This window comes from Salmo salar, chromosome ssa01, assembly GCF_905237065.1.
Source record: "Salmo salar chromosome ssa01, Ssal_v3.1, whole genome shotgun sequence".
Lineage (NCBI taxonomy): Eukaryota > Metazoa > Chordata > Actinopteri > Salmoniformes > Salmonidae > Salmo > Salmo salar.
Window position 1 is genome coordinate 26,554,516 of NC_059442.1, and position 16,949 is coordinate 26,571,464.

A 16,949-nucleotide genomic window follows, 5' to 3' on the forward strand; every position below is an offset into this window, starting at 1 on the left:
TCAATCAGTGTTGCTTCCTAAGTGGACAGTTTGATTTCACAGAAGTGTGATTGACTTGGAGTTACATTGTGTTGTTTAAGTGTTCCCTTTATTTTTTTGAGCAGTGTATGTTTATATTTGAGATTCTTCAAAGTAGCCACCTTTGCCTTGATGACAGCTTTGCACACTCTTGGCATTCTCTCAACCAGCTTCACCTGGAATGCTTTTCCAACAGTCTTGAAGGAGTTCCTACATATGCTGAGCATATGCTGAGCACACGCTTTTCCTTCACTCTGCGGTCCAACTCATCCCAAACCATCTCAATTGGGTTGAGGTCGGGTGATTGTGGAGGCCAGGTCATCTGATGCAGCACAACATCACTCTCCTTCTTGGTCAAATAGCCATTACACAGCCTGGAGGTGTGTTGGGTCATTGTCCCGTTGAAAAACAAATGTGTCCAAACTTTTGACTGGTACTGTATGTGCAACTTGCTATTCAAGTAGGATGCAAAAAAGAAAAAAAAAATGTAATCATTTGTTTTATTATTTTTGTTATGTATATCATTTTTATTGTTGTAGGCATATGCATTAGTCTAAATCAGTTCTTTAAATAGCCTATGCAAAATGTGTTATGTTTAATTCTGAGGAGACATTTTCGTTGGCTAAATTCTGTATTTAGTTTAAGATTGGTTATAAGGCCTGTTGTAAAATAAACATCATTAGCCTATTTGCTGTTATTTGTTGGGTATGGTAGGCACTAGCCTTTCTTGGTAATTGCATTTACATTTAATTTTTTTTTTTGTTTTTTGCTGCAATACAGCCTGTTCAAAACCTTTGTGAATGTTTAAACCAGTTCGCAAGTGTTTTGTTTCATTCTGTTGAGCCATTTTCTTTGACCAAATGAAGTTCCAACTGTAATGTTGTGTTTCCTGCTCATATTTTCCCGATAAACAATGGCTTGACTTACTTTTGATATTACCTTAATAAAGTCTAGAAACGTTTGTGAAGGTTTGGTGTGGTGTGGCTATTAGCCTCTATTATACTGAAGGCCTATGACATGAAGGCAGTGCGCACAGGCGCTCCAACTGACTCTGACAGTTGAACTTAAGGTGAGGAATAATGTTTTAGGCCTACCAGAGTTACCCCTATAATATAACAATATAATACTTATCTTTATAAAACATATTCAGATAGAAAATGTTTGAATTAGCCTCCTTCTGTATGCCTATATCTGTATAGCAGATGCAGTAGCCAGCTGACAAGGATAAATTAATGAATGTTGGTGTCATAGCATGCCTCCGGCATCTCTCTCTCTCTCTCTCTCTCTCTCTGGGGCTAGGACTAAGCTTCTCTTCCTTGATATTTACTTTTTAAATATTAATATCATACAGTGGACACCTGTCTATAGCAATTCCTTGTTGCATTTAGTGCTCAAATTTCCCACAGCTGAAAATGAGCTGGACAATTATTGTTTTAGGAAAGTAAATACCAAATAAACAATGGGCTATTAAGTTTTACATATGCTACACATCGAAATTCGAAACACAAGGAATAGTGTTTTTGTAATTTTTTATAGACTGTTTTTAAGGGCATGTAAATGTGGCTCATTTGGCCAATATCCCTTGATTATTAATGGTGCTGGCTGAGTGGGTGGACAGCCTAATGAGTTACACACCCAATGCATATGGATGACTGGTAAATTCCTAAAATGTCCATTAAATGATAAATCTTCCTGGGTCCCGGTCACTTGTCCGGCTCAGGGTTTCCATTAGCCAGTAATAGCTGGCTTTTGGCAGAAAAAATATTGAAAAGCCAAGAAATTAAATTGGCCCCGGCCAATTGTCTGGGAGAAGAAGAAAAACGTTTTCGGAGTTTGCCCAAAGGCGCCTAAAGGACTCTCAGACCATGAGAAACAAGATTCTCTGGTCTGATGAAAACCAAGATTGAACTCTTTGACCTGAATGCCAAACGTCACATCTGGAGGAAACTTTGCACCATCCCTACGGTGAAGCATGGTGGTGGCAGCATCATGCTGTGGGGATGTTTTTCAGTGGCAGGGACTGGGAGACTAGTCAGGATGGAGGGAAAGATGAACAGAGCAAAGTACAGACAGATCCTTGATGAAAACCTTCTCCAGAGCACTCAGGACCACAGACTAGGGCGAAGGTTCACCTTCCAACAGGACAACGACCCTAAGCACAAGTCAAGACAATGCAGGAGTGGCTTCGGGACAAGTCTCTGAATGTCCTTGAGTGGCCAAGCCAGAGCCCAGACTCTAACATCTCTAGAGAGACCAGAAAATAGCTGTGCAGCGACGCTCCCCAACCAACCTGACAGAGCTTGAGAGGATCTACAGAGAAGAATGGGAGAAACTCCCCAAACACAGATGTGCCAAGCTTGTAGCGTCATCCCCAAGAAGACTCGAGGCTGTAATCGCTGCCAAATGTGCTTCAACAAAGTACTAAGTTAAGGGTCTGAATACTTACAGTTGAAGTTGGAAGTTTACAAAAACCTTAGCCAAATACATTTAAACTCAGTTTTTCACAATTCCTGACATTTAATCCTAGTAAAAATGTCCTGTCTTAGGTCAGTTAGAATCACCACTTTATTTTAAGAATGTGAAATGTCAGAATAATAGTTGAGAGAAGGATTTATTTCAACTTTTATTTCTTTCATCACATTCCCAGTGGGTCAGAAGTTTACATACACTCAATTAGTATTTGGTAGCATTGCCTTTAAATTGTTGAACTTGGATCAAACGTTTCAGGTAGCCTTCCACAAGCTTCCCACAATAAGTTGGGTGAATTTTGGCCCAACTTCCCATTCAAGGGTGCGTTCGTAAATTCACTCTGGCTATCTACTCCGATTTCAGAGCACTTTTCTTCTGAGTGTGAGTAACTGATGCATTTACGAATGCTCAACACTCATTCAATAGGACCAGTGTCAGTAAACGTCAGCAAATAAACGTTATTCAATTGTTGCCAGCAGCAGAGTTACAGTCACCAATGCTCTGGATAAAATGAAAACAGCCTAACCAGCTCTGCTTGGGCGAGTAAAATGGTCAGAGTGAGGTGTTCTCACATTTGTGTCTTGAAGTAGCTAGCAAGCTAGCCACCGTTAGTCAGTTAGCTTGGGTGCATGACTGCCGTTGTGAGGTCAGAACACTTGGATCAACCCTATTCCTCGGCCAGAGTGTCCAGTGTCGCACCCCAAGTCAGGCCTGGCAACCAATGCTTGTGTACCCATGATTTTAACAGTCAAAGTGCCAGGGTTAAAAGTTCCAAAATTCTTCTATAGATTATTTGTCTTTGGCCACAATGCAACAAGCTGTTCTATATTTGGCATGCATGCTGCCCAAATTGCAGCTTTCACAACTGTAAATGCTTGTGATAAAACTTAATCCACAGCTATTTTTTAAAAGCTACTGATCCTCTGTGGCTAAATTATGCTCTCTGGTGTACTATTAAGAATTTGTACATTTATTTTAAATAATTTTGGCAAAAGTATTTCAATTTGCAGCACCTTCAGCACCCCTACTTCCCGCGGCTATGAGCAGAGTCACACCATAAAATGTCACTGCTGCAGTTTGGTTTAGACTTGAGAAAATACATGTTAACCTGTCTGTTTGATGTGTTGATTCTGACACATATTCATATATCATTCATCTTGTTAGCCTTTTGTTGTTAAAGGGGCAGTGCAGTTATGATATTTCCACACTATGAGGTCGAAATAACACTCAGAAACTGTGAAAATTATGATAATGCCCTTTTTGTGTAAGAGCTGTTTGAAAAGAAATCCAGACATTTCAGCCTGTTCAGGTGGGATGGAACGTTTGGCCCACATCATGATGTCACAGTGTGATCTGATTATAATAGACCAATGACTGTTCATCTGGGTAAGCGGGTAGGCTCTAGACCATCCTATCTGCCAATCAGGGCAGTGTATGTAAATATCTTCAAATTTGTTTCCTAACACCCACATGATCAGACTGAGCATTTAAATTACAGATTTTCACTAAACACTCACAGTGATCTTTTAGACATACAGTGCTGATTTAGAAAAGTACAATTACAAAGACTGCATGGGGGCTTTAAGCTAATTATATGAGTGATATTTATTTATTTATTTTATTTATTTTATTTATTTCACCTTTATTTAACCAGGTAGGCAAGTTGAGAACAAGTTCTCATTTACAATTGCGACCTGGCCAAGATAAAGCAAAGCAGTTCGACAACATACAAAAACACAGAGTTACACATGGAGTAAAACAACATACAATCAATGATGCAGTAGAAAAAAAAAAAAAAGACTATATACAATGTGAGCAAATGATGTGAGATAAGGGAGGTAAAGGCAAAAAAATGCCATGGTGGCAAAGTAAATAAAGTATAGCAAGAAAAACACTGGAATGGTAGATTTGTAGTTTGAAGAAAGTTCAGAGATAAAATATAAATAATATGGTGCAAAGGAGCAAAATAAATAAAATAAATAAATACAGTAGGGGAAGAGGTAGTAGTTTGGGCTAAATTATAGATGGGCTATGTACAGGTGCAGTGATCTGTGAGCTGCTCTGACAGCTGGTGCTTAAAGCTAGTGAGGGAGATAAGTGTTTCCAGTTTCAGAGATTTTTGTAGTTCGTTCCAGTCATTGGCAGCAGAGAACTGGAAGGAGAGACGACCAAAGGAGGAGTTGGCTTTAGGGGTGACCAGAGAGATATACCTGCTGGAGCGCGTGCTACAGGTGGGTGCTGCTATTGTGACTAGTGAGCGGAGATAAGGGGGGACTTTACCTAGCAGGGTCTTGTAGATGACCTGGAGCCAATGTGTTTGGCGACGATTATGAAGCGAAGGCCAGCCAACGAGAGCGTACAGGTCGCAGTGGTGGGTAGTATATGGGGCTTTGGTGACAAAACGGATGGCACTGTGATAGACTGCATCCAGCTTGTTGAGTAGGGTATTGGAAGCTATTTTGTAAATGACATCGCCGAAGTCGAGGATTGGTAGGATGGTCAGTTTTACGAGGGTATGTTTGGCAGCATGAGTGAAGGATGCTTTGTTGCGAAATAGGAAGCCAATTCGAGATTTCACTTTGGATTGGAGATGATTGATGTGAGTCTCGAAGGAGAGTTTACAGTCTAACCAGACACCTAGGTATTTGTAGTTGTCCACAAATTCTAAGTTAGAACCGTCCAGAGAAGTGATGCTGGACAGGCGGGCAGGTGCAGGCAGCGATCGGTTGAAGAGCATGCATTTAGTTTTACTTGTGTTTAGGAGCAGTTGGAGACCACGGAAGGAGAGTTGAATGGCATTGAAGCTCGTCTGGAGGGTTGTTAACACAGTGTCCAAAGAAGGGCCAGAAGTGTACAGAATGGTGTCGTCTGCGTAGAGGTGGATCAGAGATTCACCAGCAGCAAGAGCGACATCATTTATGTATACAGAGAAAAGAGTTGGCCCAAGAATTGAACCCTGTGGTACCCCCATAGAGACTGCCAGAGGTCCAGACAGTAGGCCCTCCGATTTGACACACTGAACTCTGTCAGAGAAGTAGTTGGTGAACCAGGCGACGTAATCGTTTGAGAAACCAAGGCTACTGAGTCTGCCGATGAGGAAGTGGTGATTAACAGAGTCAAAAGCTTTGGCCAGGTCAATGAATACGGCAGCACAGTATTGTTTCTTATCGATGGCGGTTACGATGTCGTTTAGGACCTTGAGCGTGGCTGAGGTGCACCCATGACCAGCTCTGAAACCAGATTGCATAGCGGAGAGGGTGTGGTGGGATTCGAAATGGTCGGTAATCTGTTTGTTGACTTGGCTTTCGAAGACCTTAGATAGGCAGGGTAGGATGGATATAGGTCTGTAGCAATTTGGGTCAAGAGTGTCACCTCCTTTGAAGAGGGGGATGACAGCAGCTGCTTTCCAATCTATGGGAATCTCAGACGACACGAAAGAGAGGTTGAACAGGCTAGTAATAGGGGTTGCAATAATTTCGGCAGATAATTTTAGAAAGAAAGGGTCCAGATTGTCAAGCCCAGCTGATTTGTAGGGGTCCAGATTTTGCAGCTCTTTCAGAACATCAGCTGAATGGATTTGGGAGAAGGAGAAATGGGGGAGGCTTGGGCGAGTAGCTGTGGGGGGTGCAGTGCTGTTGAATGCAGTAGGGGTAGTTAGGTGGAAAGCATGGCCAGCCGTAGAAAAATGCTTATTGAAATTCTCAATTATAGTGGGCTTATCGGTGGTGACAGAGTTTCCTATCCTCAGTGCAGTGGGCAGTTGGGAGGAGGTGTTCTTATTCTCCATGGACTTTACAATGTCCCAGAACTTTTTAGAGTTGGAGTTGCACGAAGCGAATTTCTGTTTGAAAAAGCTAGCCTTGGCGTTTCTAACTGCCTGTGTGTATTGGTTTCTAACTTCCCTAAAAAGTTGCATATCGCGGGGGCAGTTCGATGCTAATGCAGAACGCCACAGGATATTTTTGTGTTGGTTAAGGGCAGTCAGGTCTGATATTGGAGATGTCTTGGCACATCTCTGCATTCTAATTCTACCCATCATTAAAAATGATAGATCTGAGAAACCATTATTTATGCATCATGGAATGAACTGTGAATCTGAAATATCAATTGCAATAGTCAAAGAAATCTGAATGGAGAATATAGCTATTGAATATAGCTAAAGGCATGAACAAAGAGTATGGACGGTTTGTGTGTTCTCCAGCATCTTCATCTCAACAGGACTTAGGGCTATGAGTCAGGGTGGACTGGACACAGCATGCATATTAAAACCGGGGCTGCCCATCTTCAAACCAAACTGTGTCTCAGAAATGTGTTTAAAACTTCATTATTTGAACATTTTAATCCACATACTCAACACAAAAATGTTTACTGAGTGAAACAAAAAGAAAATGAGCTGTTTACTTCAAACACTGCTCCTAGGGACAGCGTGAAAATTGTCTGCATCAACATTAGGAAAAACAGTAAAAAGGAGACCCTCTCCAGTCTTGGGCAGATGCTCTGATGTATAAATGATCTTAAGATGATGAGTAAGTTAATGATCTCTCCACTTTCCTCCTCAGGCTCCATACTTCTGGCCCTCTAATTGTTGGGAACCTGAAAACACAGACTATGGTAAGTTATGTTGTGGTCCCTAAGGGTGGATTGAGAAAATATCACTGAACTCAAATGTGTCTAAATGTTACCCCTCATATTTTCATTATGCGTAACCCCCAGATATTCCCCCCTGATGCCCCACCATGCCAGCCTAACCTATAGCCCAGCTCAGAGCAAAGTGAGAGCAGAGTGTCTGGCCCAGACTGTGTCATATCCTCCTGCCTAGAGTTTGAACACAGACTATGGATCTGTTGTTGTCTTACACCCAGTATTGATTGAGTGGCCCACTCTGTAATGCATACCACTATTTCCCCAGTAGGATCTCATTTTACCCCCAGGTCTGCAGCGCTATATTAGCCAATCAGGGTACAGAGGTCTTACGTGACATTATTGTACATCTCCAGGGTTTCATGTTTGCATGGCATTTCTCCAGCCTGATTATGTAAATGGGAAAGTTGCCAACTGTCTCATTAAATATTGCTCACCGCACTCTGATCAGAACAGATTTACTCAGGCGGGAACCGAGTAGGTGGCATTTGTTTGCAAGAAATAAACTACACTTACAACTGGCGTTACAGCATATGTGACATTTGTTTGGCAATATCACTAAAGGCAGGCAGTCTACCAAGCAACAGTAACTGCAAGTAACTGACTACACTCTGCTGTCTTCAATCTCCTCTGCAGCTATTTACCTGTGCAAGCGCACCATGCAGAACAAGGCCAGGCTGGAGCTAGCTGACTACGAGGCTGTGAGTCCCCTATTCACCCTACTGGAACTGTCGTCAGTACACCATTAATACACTACTGACTCTTTAACAGAGGTATCAACTACACAACTACAGATACTCTCAGATCACATGCCATGCTCCTGAGTACTGGTCTATTCCATGCTATATAGGTTTGGTCAGAGTGTTGTTTTCCCCACAATTCAAATAGGTGACTTCATTGAATATGTATGACAGATGTTTGTATTGCTCACTTGTCCAGCAGATGCCCTTATTATATGCAAATTACAACAGCCATGATATTACTTCCTGGTTAAGCTGAGCTGGCTAGCTTTATGCAGCAAAAAGCATTATAGCGATGCAATTACCCAAGAATCTTCACTGGTTTACTCTTACCCCTCATATTTCTATGATTGGGGGGTCTTACAGGAGAACCTGGCTCGACTGCAGAGGGCCTTCGCCAGGAAGTGGGAGTTCATCTTCATGCAAGCTGAGGCGCAGGTCAAGTGAGTGGACAGTAACTAGGCAAAAGAGCACGCACACAACATATTGTGGTTTTGTGCCCTATGTCAGTGTATTCCTTATATTTCATGCATTGATGCAGGTGACTATAGAGTCACCAGTGTGCCTGATGCATACCCCTAGGTTACTTTCTAGGTGATATTTTACTCATTGACTTTTATCACTGTTCCTTCCACTACATCTCCATCTGCTGGTTGACATTTGTAAACACGATATCAGGACATGAGAAAAACCTAATTGGTCATGATTACCCTTTCAAATGATTATAGTCTGAGCACTAAGTATTTACTGTAGTTGAGAGATAATACATTTTAGCTCTGTTACATTCAGAGTGAGAGAGAGAGAAACAGTCCAACCAAGCACTGATCAGTAAATGTCAGTTATGTAAGAGTTGTACCCAACCAGCCAGCGGCCAGACCACGGATTGTTTGGTGACGAAACAGGTTGTGACTTCCACTTTGAGCTTTTACCCTCCTCTGGTCTCTCATTAAGAGTGACATGTCTGTCTGTGTTCTCAGTATTGACTTGGCTCTGTCCTCTCTCCCCTACCCTCAGGATCGACAGGAAGAAGGACAAGGCTGAGAGGAAGATCCTAGACAGCCAGGAGAGGGCATTCTGGGACGTCCATCGCCCTGTGGTAAGCTGAAAGGAGGAGGGAAGGAGGGTGCTGGTGTTAAACTGAGAGGAGGAAGTGGTGGTAAACTGAAAGGAGGAGGGGAGGAGGGTGGTGGTGCTAAGCTGAGAGGAGGAAGTGGTGGTAAACTGAAAGGAGGAGGGGAGGAGGGTGGTGGTGCTAAGCTGAGAGGAGGAAGTGGTGGTAAACTGAAAGGAGGAGAGGAGGAGGGTGGTGGTGCTAAGCTGAGAGGAGGAAGTGGTGGTAAACTGAAAGGAGGAGGGGAGGAGGGTGGTGGTGCTAAGCTGAGAGGAGGAAGTGGTGGTAAACTGAAAGGAGGAGGGGAGGAGGGTGGTGGTGCTAAGCTGAGAGGAGGAGGTGGTGGTAAACTGAAAGGGGGAGGGGAGGAGGGTGATGGTGCTAAGCTGAGAGGAGGAGGTGGTGGTGGTGGTGGTAAGCTGAAAGGAGAAGGGGAGGAGGGTGGTGGTGCCAAGCTGAGAGGAGGAGGTGGTGGTGCTAAGGTCTGAAGGAGGGATAGAGAGAGGGCATGATGAAAGGACAAGGAATGTTACAGTGAAAGTCCTGTAGGGCTCCACTGTTAGAACAATAAAGTGTTTTAATGTCTGGTGGGGCCTGGGTTAGCCTGAATTAATCTGGATCCTAGTGGGGCTCTTTATTAGCCAACTCCAGTGTTGAATTAAGTCTAGCCTCCAGGCTAGGGAAGGATGTGTCTGGTGACCCACTATAATCTGACCTGGAAACTAACTCTCTCACAGCCAGGCTGTGTAAACACCACAGAGATGGACATTCGCAAGTGCCAGAGAGAGAAGAATCCACAGAGGGTGAAAAAGGTAAGGGAGAAGGCTTTTAGTGATGAGTGGTCTCTGTTTATGTATGTATGTATCTGTGTGCGTGTGTTGAGGGTGAGTGCATAAGCAATACGGAAACAAATTGACAACAGAATTTCAGCATGCTTATAGGGAAGGACACTCAACAAGCACAGCACTTACACAAATGACTGATGATTGGCTGAGAGAAATTGATGATAAAATGATTGTGGGGGCTGTCTTGTTAGACTTCAGTGCAGCTTTTGACATTATTGATCATAGTCTGCTGCTGGAAAAGCTTATGTGTTATGGCTTTACACCCCCTACTATAATGTGGATAATGAGTTACTTGTCTAACAGAACACAGAGGGTGTTATTTAATGGAAGCCTATCAAATATAATCCAGTTAGAATCAGGAATTCCCCAGGGTAGCTGTTAAGGCCCCTTGCTTTTTAAAATTTTTACTAACGACATGCCACTGACTTTGAGTAAAGCCAGAGTTTCTATGTATGCGGATGACTCAACACTACACGTCAGCTACTACAGCGACTGAAATGACTGCAACACTCAATAAAGAGCTGCAGTTAGTTTCAGTGGGTGGCAAGGAATAAGTTAGCCCTAAATATTTCTAAAACTAAAAGCATTGTATTTGGAACAAAACACTCACTAAACCCTAAACCTCAACTAAATATTGTAATAAAGAATGTGGAAATTGAGCAAGTTGAGATGACTAAACTGCTTGGAGTAACACTAGATTGTAAATGGTCAAAACATATTGATGCAGTAGTAGCTAAGATGGGGAGAAGTCTGGCTATAATAAAGTGTTGCTCTGCCTTCTTAACAACACTATCACCAAGGCAGGTCCTACAGGCCCTAGTTTTGTTGCACCTTGACTACTGTTCAGTCATACGGTCAGGTGCCAATTGCAATTGGCTCAGAACAGGGCAGCACGGCTGGCCCTTGGATGTGCACAGAGAGCTAGTATTAATAATATGCAGGTCAATCTCTCCTAGCTGAAAGTGGAGGAGAGATTGACTTAATCACTACTTTTATTTATGAGAGGTATTGACATGTTGAATGCACCGAGCTGTCTGTCTAAACTACTGGCACACAGCTCGGACACCCCATGCATACTCCACAGGACATGCCACAAGATGTCTCTTTACAGTCCCCAAGTCCAGAACAGACTATGGGAGGCACACAGTACTACATAGAGCCATGACTACATAGAACTCTATTCCAAATCAAGTAACTGACGCAAGCAGTAAAATTAGATTTAAAAAACAGATAAAAAAACACCTTATGGAACAGCGGGGACTGTGAAGAAACACAAACATTGGCGCAGACACATGCATGCATGCATACACACACGCACATGCATACACGCATGCACGCACACACGATAACATACACACTATACATACACATTGATTTAGTACTGTAGATATGTGGTAGTGGTGGAGTAGGGGTCTGAGGGCACACTGTGTTGTGAAATCTGTGAATGTATTGTAATGTTTTAAAATTGTATAAACTGCCTTAATGTTGCTGGACCCCAGGAAGAGTAGCTGCTGCTTTAGCAGCAGCTAATGGGGATCCATAATAAATACAAATACAAATAACATACATGTATATCCATTCTGTCCGTGTCCAGTCGGTGTATGGGGTAACAGATGACACCCAGACTCAGAGTCCAGTCCATCAGTCTCTCCCGTCCCAGCCGGCCAGGAAGCCCACCAGAGAGGACGTGCAGAAGGAGGTAACACACTGTGATGCTCCTGACAGGTCATTACTAACACCGCCATTATCCATTATTTCCTGCTGTCTGTCTGTCTGCCTATCTGTCTGTCTGTCTGCCTATCTGTCTCACTCATCAATCATAACGCCAACTCTCCTCTTGATTAATGAGCTACTCTCTCCTTCTGCCGTCTTCTCTCTCTCAGATTTCCTTCTTGAACATGCAGCTGGACAGACACTGTATGAAAATGTCCAAAGTAGCAGACAGCCTCATGAGCTACACAGAACAGTTCATGGTCTACGATCCTTTAGCGTCAACTGTTGAACCGTCCAACCCCTGGATCAGCGATGACATGACTTTCTGGGACCTGGAGGCTAGGTGGGTTCACTGGGGAGGCAGTGTGGGGCACAGGAGGTTGGTGGAACCTTAATTGGGGAGGACGGGCTCATAGGAATGGCTGGAATGGAATAAATGGAATGGTAATCGAACATGGCCTCCATGTGTTTGATACCGTTCCATTTACTCCATTCCAGCCATTATTATGAGCTGTCCTCCCCTCAGCAGCCTCCGGTGGCGTGAGGCCATAGGCCCCATGGACCGACCTCACTAGTCAAACATAATCACTCCTCAAATGACTAGTGGGGTCAGGCAGAGGGTTAGTGCTCTCAGGTGCTGGCCGAAATGTCATGATACCCCCATGGCTAGCTCCTCTTTCTTTCCCTATTCATCCACAAACAGCATGCACACCCACAACGTATGTACTGTGGGAGCATAGTGTGAGAATAGCATGTACTGTAAACCAGCTCTATGCTAGGTTTGATTGGCATTCTGAGATGCCTCACAGTCGCCTCTCTCCGTTCTTCCCTGTGAGCAGCCGGGACCCCAGCCAGCACCGTGTGAAGAAGTGGGGCTTCTCTCTGGAGGAGGCCCTCAAGGACCCAGCAGGACGGGACGCTTTCCTCAAGTTCCTGGAGTCGGAGTTCAGCTCAGAGAACCTCCGGTGAGAGGTGGAGCCTTATAGGCTCAGGCAGGCGCAGTTCCCAATGATAACACTGTCACTATCTTCTTCCCTTCTACTGTTTCACATCCATTTATATTCCCCAGGCCAATAGAGGCTTTTGAGTGGCAGCAATGAGATGAAATGGAATGACTGCTATGCATGTCCACAAGGGGGCGCTCTCCTCTCCTGGCAGTTTAACACTAGGAAGTGAATGCAGACACTGATCTCTATTGGCTGTGCCCTACCTGTGCCCCTTGAATAGGTTCTGGTTGGCAGTGCAGGACCTGAAGCGGAGGCCCCTTGAGAACGTGGCAGCCAGGGCCCAGGAGATCTGGCAGGAGTTCCTGGCAGAGGGTGCACCCAGCTCCATCAACCTGGACTCCCACAGCTATGAGCTCACCAGCCATAACCTAAAAGATCCTGGACGATACAGCTATGAGGACGCACAGGTACATATCACAGTCTCCCATATTCACTCAAACACATATGCATGCACGCCCACACAGACTGTCAATATTACTGCTACTACTGCACACACATTCAACCACTCACACAAACACATAACATCATAATCCCCACCCACACACTGCTGGCTGAGAGGGGGGTGGATGGACAGATGGAGTGAAAGGAAATTAAGTGAATGGTGGTGAAGAAACTATGTTTTTCAGGGTCTAATGGGCCGAGTAATACCTGTGAATGGCACATGCATTCATCCTAGATTCGAACTGTATTTGCTTTGTTTGAGGGCAACTGCCTCACGGTGCATTAGCTTCAATGGCTATATGATGGCTTTGTGTTCATTCAGCCATCTCAGGAGACTCCTTCTTCCCTCCATGTTATCAAGCATGGTTTACACTCAGCTCCTTCGTTCCTACTCTTACATAATCGTCAACTCAACACACACACACACACACACACACACACACACACACACACACACACACACACACACACACACACACACACACACACACACACACACACACACACACACACACACACACAAATCAACCACCTCTCCTTCTTCTACAGGAACACATCTTCAAGTTGATGAAAAGTGACAGCTATGCACGCTTCCTGAGATCCAACATTTATCAGGACCTCCTGCAAGCCAGAAAGAAGCTGGTGAGCGGTAACTAACACCTACTCAGTCACAACTCCACCATCTTAAACCTGTGATAATATGCATTTACTAAATATGTTTGAAAGCACTCCATACTTTTATTTGGAAGATGCAACTTTATTCTCAAATCCACACTTTCTACAGATACCATATCACCATTTAAATCTGAACTGAGACGGCTTACCTTTGCTCGAGTATTCATGTCGTTCAGTTTATTATATTATTTGACTCCTTCGGATTTATACATTCACAGCTCTCTAAAATGGAATATAAAGCAAGTCCTGTTATACTGTGTACTAGGATGATCAGCACCACAGCAGATCAAAGCATCATCTTCTCTTGGTGAGCAGCAGCAGTGCATCCCTGTGTTATGTAGTCCCCTTAAAAGACACTCCCTCCTGCTGGCCTGGCCCCTAGCTCTTCTACCACAGCCACCGCTTCTGGCTTCATGGCCTAAAATGTAACCTGTGTTTTTCCTTGACACTTTTCTAATCTTCCCTCATGCCCTCCCCTCCCCATGCCTCTCACCGTTTCCCACCCAACCCAACACCATGCTGCCCCTATTCACAGACAGAGGGTGAGCAGGGCCGCCGTACCTCCCTGGAGAAGTTCACCCGCAGTGTGGTAAGTCACCAGGAACTGGGGCTGTATCACGGGCACGCAACCTAATGAAGATCTTTTTCAAGTTCAATATAATTGTGCAGGCTAGTAGTGCAGAGGTCTTTGGATGGTATTTATTACCATTTTAAGGACAGGTAAGTGCTCAACATTTATGCAGGGGTAACTAGTCTTAGTACTTTCTTGGCACAGCACTGTACACAGACTGCATTATTTTTCAAAAACTCAGCCAGTAAAGTTTGTTTCCATTTTCCAGGGCAAGTCGTTGACGGGCAAGCGGCTGACAGGGCTGATGCAGTCATCCTGACACTGCCTGGGCTGGAGGGGCACACGCAGACATCCCTGGAGGGGTCATGACCATGCAGGGAGAGGGGCGCTGCTGGGGTGGGGAGCTCTGCTCTGGTGGGTCACACACAGTACCATGCAGCGCTGGAATTAGGACTACTCACAGAACCACAGATCATGCCAGCTGGTGGGGGGGGGGGGTCTTGACCCACTCACCACATGGCATGAACACAGTACAAGCACATACAGTAGGGCTACATACAAGCTCAATGAGTCATAGTGGGACATATACAGATATACATAGAGTTAAAGTCGAAGTTTACATACACCTTAGCCAAATACATTTAAACTCAGTTTTTCACAATTCCACATTTAATCAGAGTAAAAATTCCCTGTCTTAGGTCAGTTAGGATCACCACTTTATTTTAAGACTGTGAAAAGTCAGAATAATAGTAGAGAGAATGATTTATTTCAGCTTTTATTTATTTCATCACATTCCCAGTGGGTCAGAAGTTTACATGCACTCAATTAGTATTTGGTAGCATTGCCTTTAAATTGTTTAACTTGGGTCAAATGTTTCGGGTAGCCTTCCACAAGCTTCCCACAATAAGTTGGGTGAATTCTGGCCCATTCCTCCTGACAGAGCTGGTGTAACTGAGTCAGGTTTGTAAGCTTCTTTGCTCGCACATGCCTTTTCAGTTCTGCCCACACATTTTCTATAGGATTGAGGTCAGGGCTTTGTGATGGCCACTCCAATACCTTGACTTTGTTGTCCTTAAGCCATTTTGCCACAACTTTGGAAGTATGCTTGGGGTCATTGTCCATTTGGAAGACCCATTTGCAACCAAGCTTTAACTTCCTGACTGATGTCTTGAGATGTTGCTTCAATATATCCACATACTTTTCCTGCCTCATGATGCCATCTATTTTGTGAAGTGCACCAGTCCCTCTTGCAGCAAAGCACACCCACAACATGATGCTGCCACCCCCGTGCTTCACGGTTGGGATGGTGTTCTTCGGCTTGCAAGCTTCCCCCTTTTTCCTACCTGAGCAGTATGACAGCTGCGTGGTCCTATGGTGTTTATACTTGCAAACTATTCTTTGTACAGATGAACGTGGTACCTTCAGGCATTTGGAAATTGCTCCCAAGGATGAACCAGACTTTTTTTTCTGAGGTCTTGGCTGATTTCTTTTGATTTTCCCATGATGTCAAGCAAAGTGGCACTCCATTTGAAGGTAGGTCTTGAAATACATCCACAGGTACACCTCCAATTGACTCAAATTAGCCTATCAGAAGCTTCTAAAGCCATGACATCATTTTCTGGAATTTTCCAAGCTGTTTAAAGGCACAGTCAACTTAGTGTATGTAAACTTCTGACCCACTGGACTTGTGAAACAGTGTATTATAAGTGAAATAACAATTGTTGGAAATATTACTTGTGTCATGCACAAAGTAGATGTCCTAACCGACTTGCCAAAACTACAGTTTTGTTAAGAAGACAGTGGTTGAAAAACAAGTTTTAATGACTCCAACCTAAGTGTATGTAAACTTCCGACTTCAACTGAATATACATATACAGTACAGTCTGCCCACACTAGGCAGTCAGCAATAAGGACAGCAGGAGGACACTTTTCTGTTCTGTATTTAACAAATCTCTTTTTTTATATCTTTATCTTTGTCTAAATCTGTATCATATTTTTTTTCTTATACAGTACACCATATAATCCTATTTACTGATAGAAACTTAAAACCTATCATTTTTGCAGTGATTGGGAATATATTTTTGTTTGCCCATAAATCTAAGGTATTGTAATTGTTATTATAGAAGCGACTTTGAGGGAAATTCTCCATGTTTTATTACATTCCAGGAGTAGGCATAAGGGCTTGATAGAGAATCTACAATTAATCATTGCATGTTTCATCAAATTGTGTTTGTTTAGAATTCATGCTATGGTTGGATTTTTATTTATTGAAAGCATGAAGTCCAATTGAGGTCATAGGCCTATTTCTAAAATGAGACCTGGCCAACACAGACAATCATACATTCAAGAGAACACCTACCGTTTGATTAAATCAATATAGACAGCTTTAAAGCTTGAAAACCCTGTCCCTTATGGAAAATCTCAATAATGTTGTCTCTGAATCAGTGATTTCAGCCTTATTTAGTATTTTACACAGCACCAAGTTTCAAGTTTTAATGTCACATGCACAAGTACAGTGAAATGCCTTTCTTGCAAACTCAAAACCCAACAATGTAATGATCAATAACAATGTGATACATGGTGTTTCCGTATTATCGTGCACCTTTTCAAGCAGATACATGCCAAATAAATGCCACATTTGACCAGTCACAGAGCTATTTAAGTGACATTCACACGGAGGAAATCTCAGATTGTTGATAGGGCGACAGTTTAGCTGGT

The 16,949-nt window shown here is 43.4% G+C and overlaps 1 protein-coding gene across 7 annotated transcripts in view; it reads left to right on the forward strand.

Annotated features, from left to right (window-relative positions):
• Positions 1-14,723, forward strand: part of LOC106588600 (regulator of G-protein signaling 6) — a 74,337-nt gene extending 59,614 nt beyond the window's left edge. For 3 of the 7 annotated variants that reach the window (XM_014177792.2, XM_014177864.2, XM_014177951.2), the window contains exons 6-18: positions 7,047-7,098; positions 7,765-7,829; positions 8,235-8,311; positions 8,883-8,964; positions 9,717-9,791; positions 11,419-11,523; positions 11,708-11,880; positions 12,377-12,502; positions 12,765-12,951; positions 13,535-13,627; positions 13,926-13,967; positions 14,196-14,249; positions 14,500-14,723. In XM_014177792.2, coding sequence (XP_014033267.1) covers positions 7,047-7,098; positions 7,765-7,829; positions 8,235-8,311; positions 8,883-8,964; positions 9,717-9,791; positions 11,419-11,523; positions 11,708-11,880; positions 12,377-12,502; positions 12,765-12,951; positions 13,535-13,627; positions 13,926-13,967; positions 14,196-14,249; positions 14,500-14,550 — 1,182 coding nt within the window. In that variant the 3' untranslated portion in view covers positions 14,551-14,723. Of the gene's footprint in view, positions 1-7,046; positions 7,099-7,764; positions 7,830-8,234; positions 8,312-8,882; positions 8,965-9,716; positions 9,792-11,418; positions 11,524-11,707; positions 11,881-12,376; positions 12,503-12,764; positions 12,952-13,534; positions 13,628-13,878; positions 13,968-14,195; positions 14,250-14,499 lie in introns of all 7 variants that reach the window. The other 4 variants (XM_014178030.2, XM_014178214.2, XR_006769358.1 and 1 more) reach the window with 3 other exon arrangements.
• Positions 14,724-16,949: the final 2,226 nt, after the last annotated feature.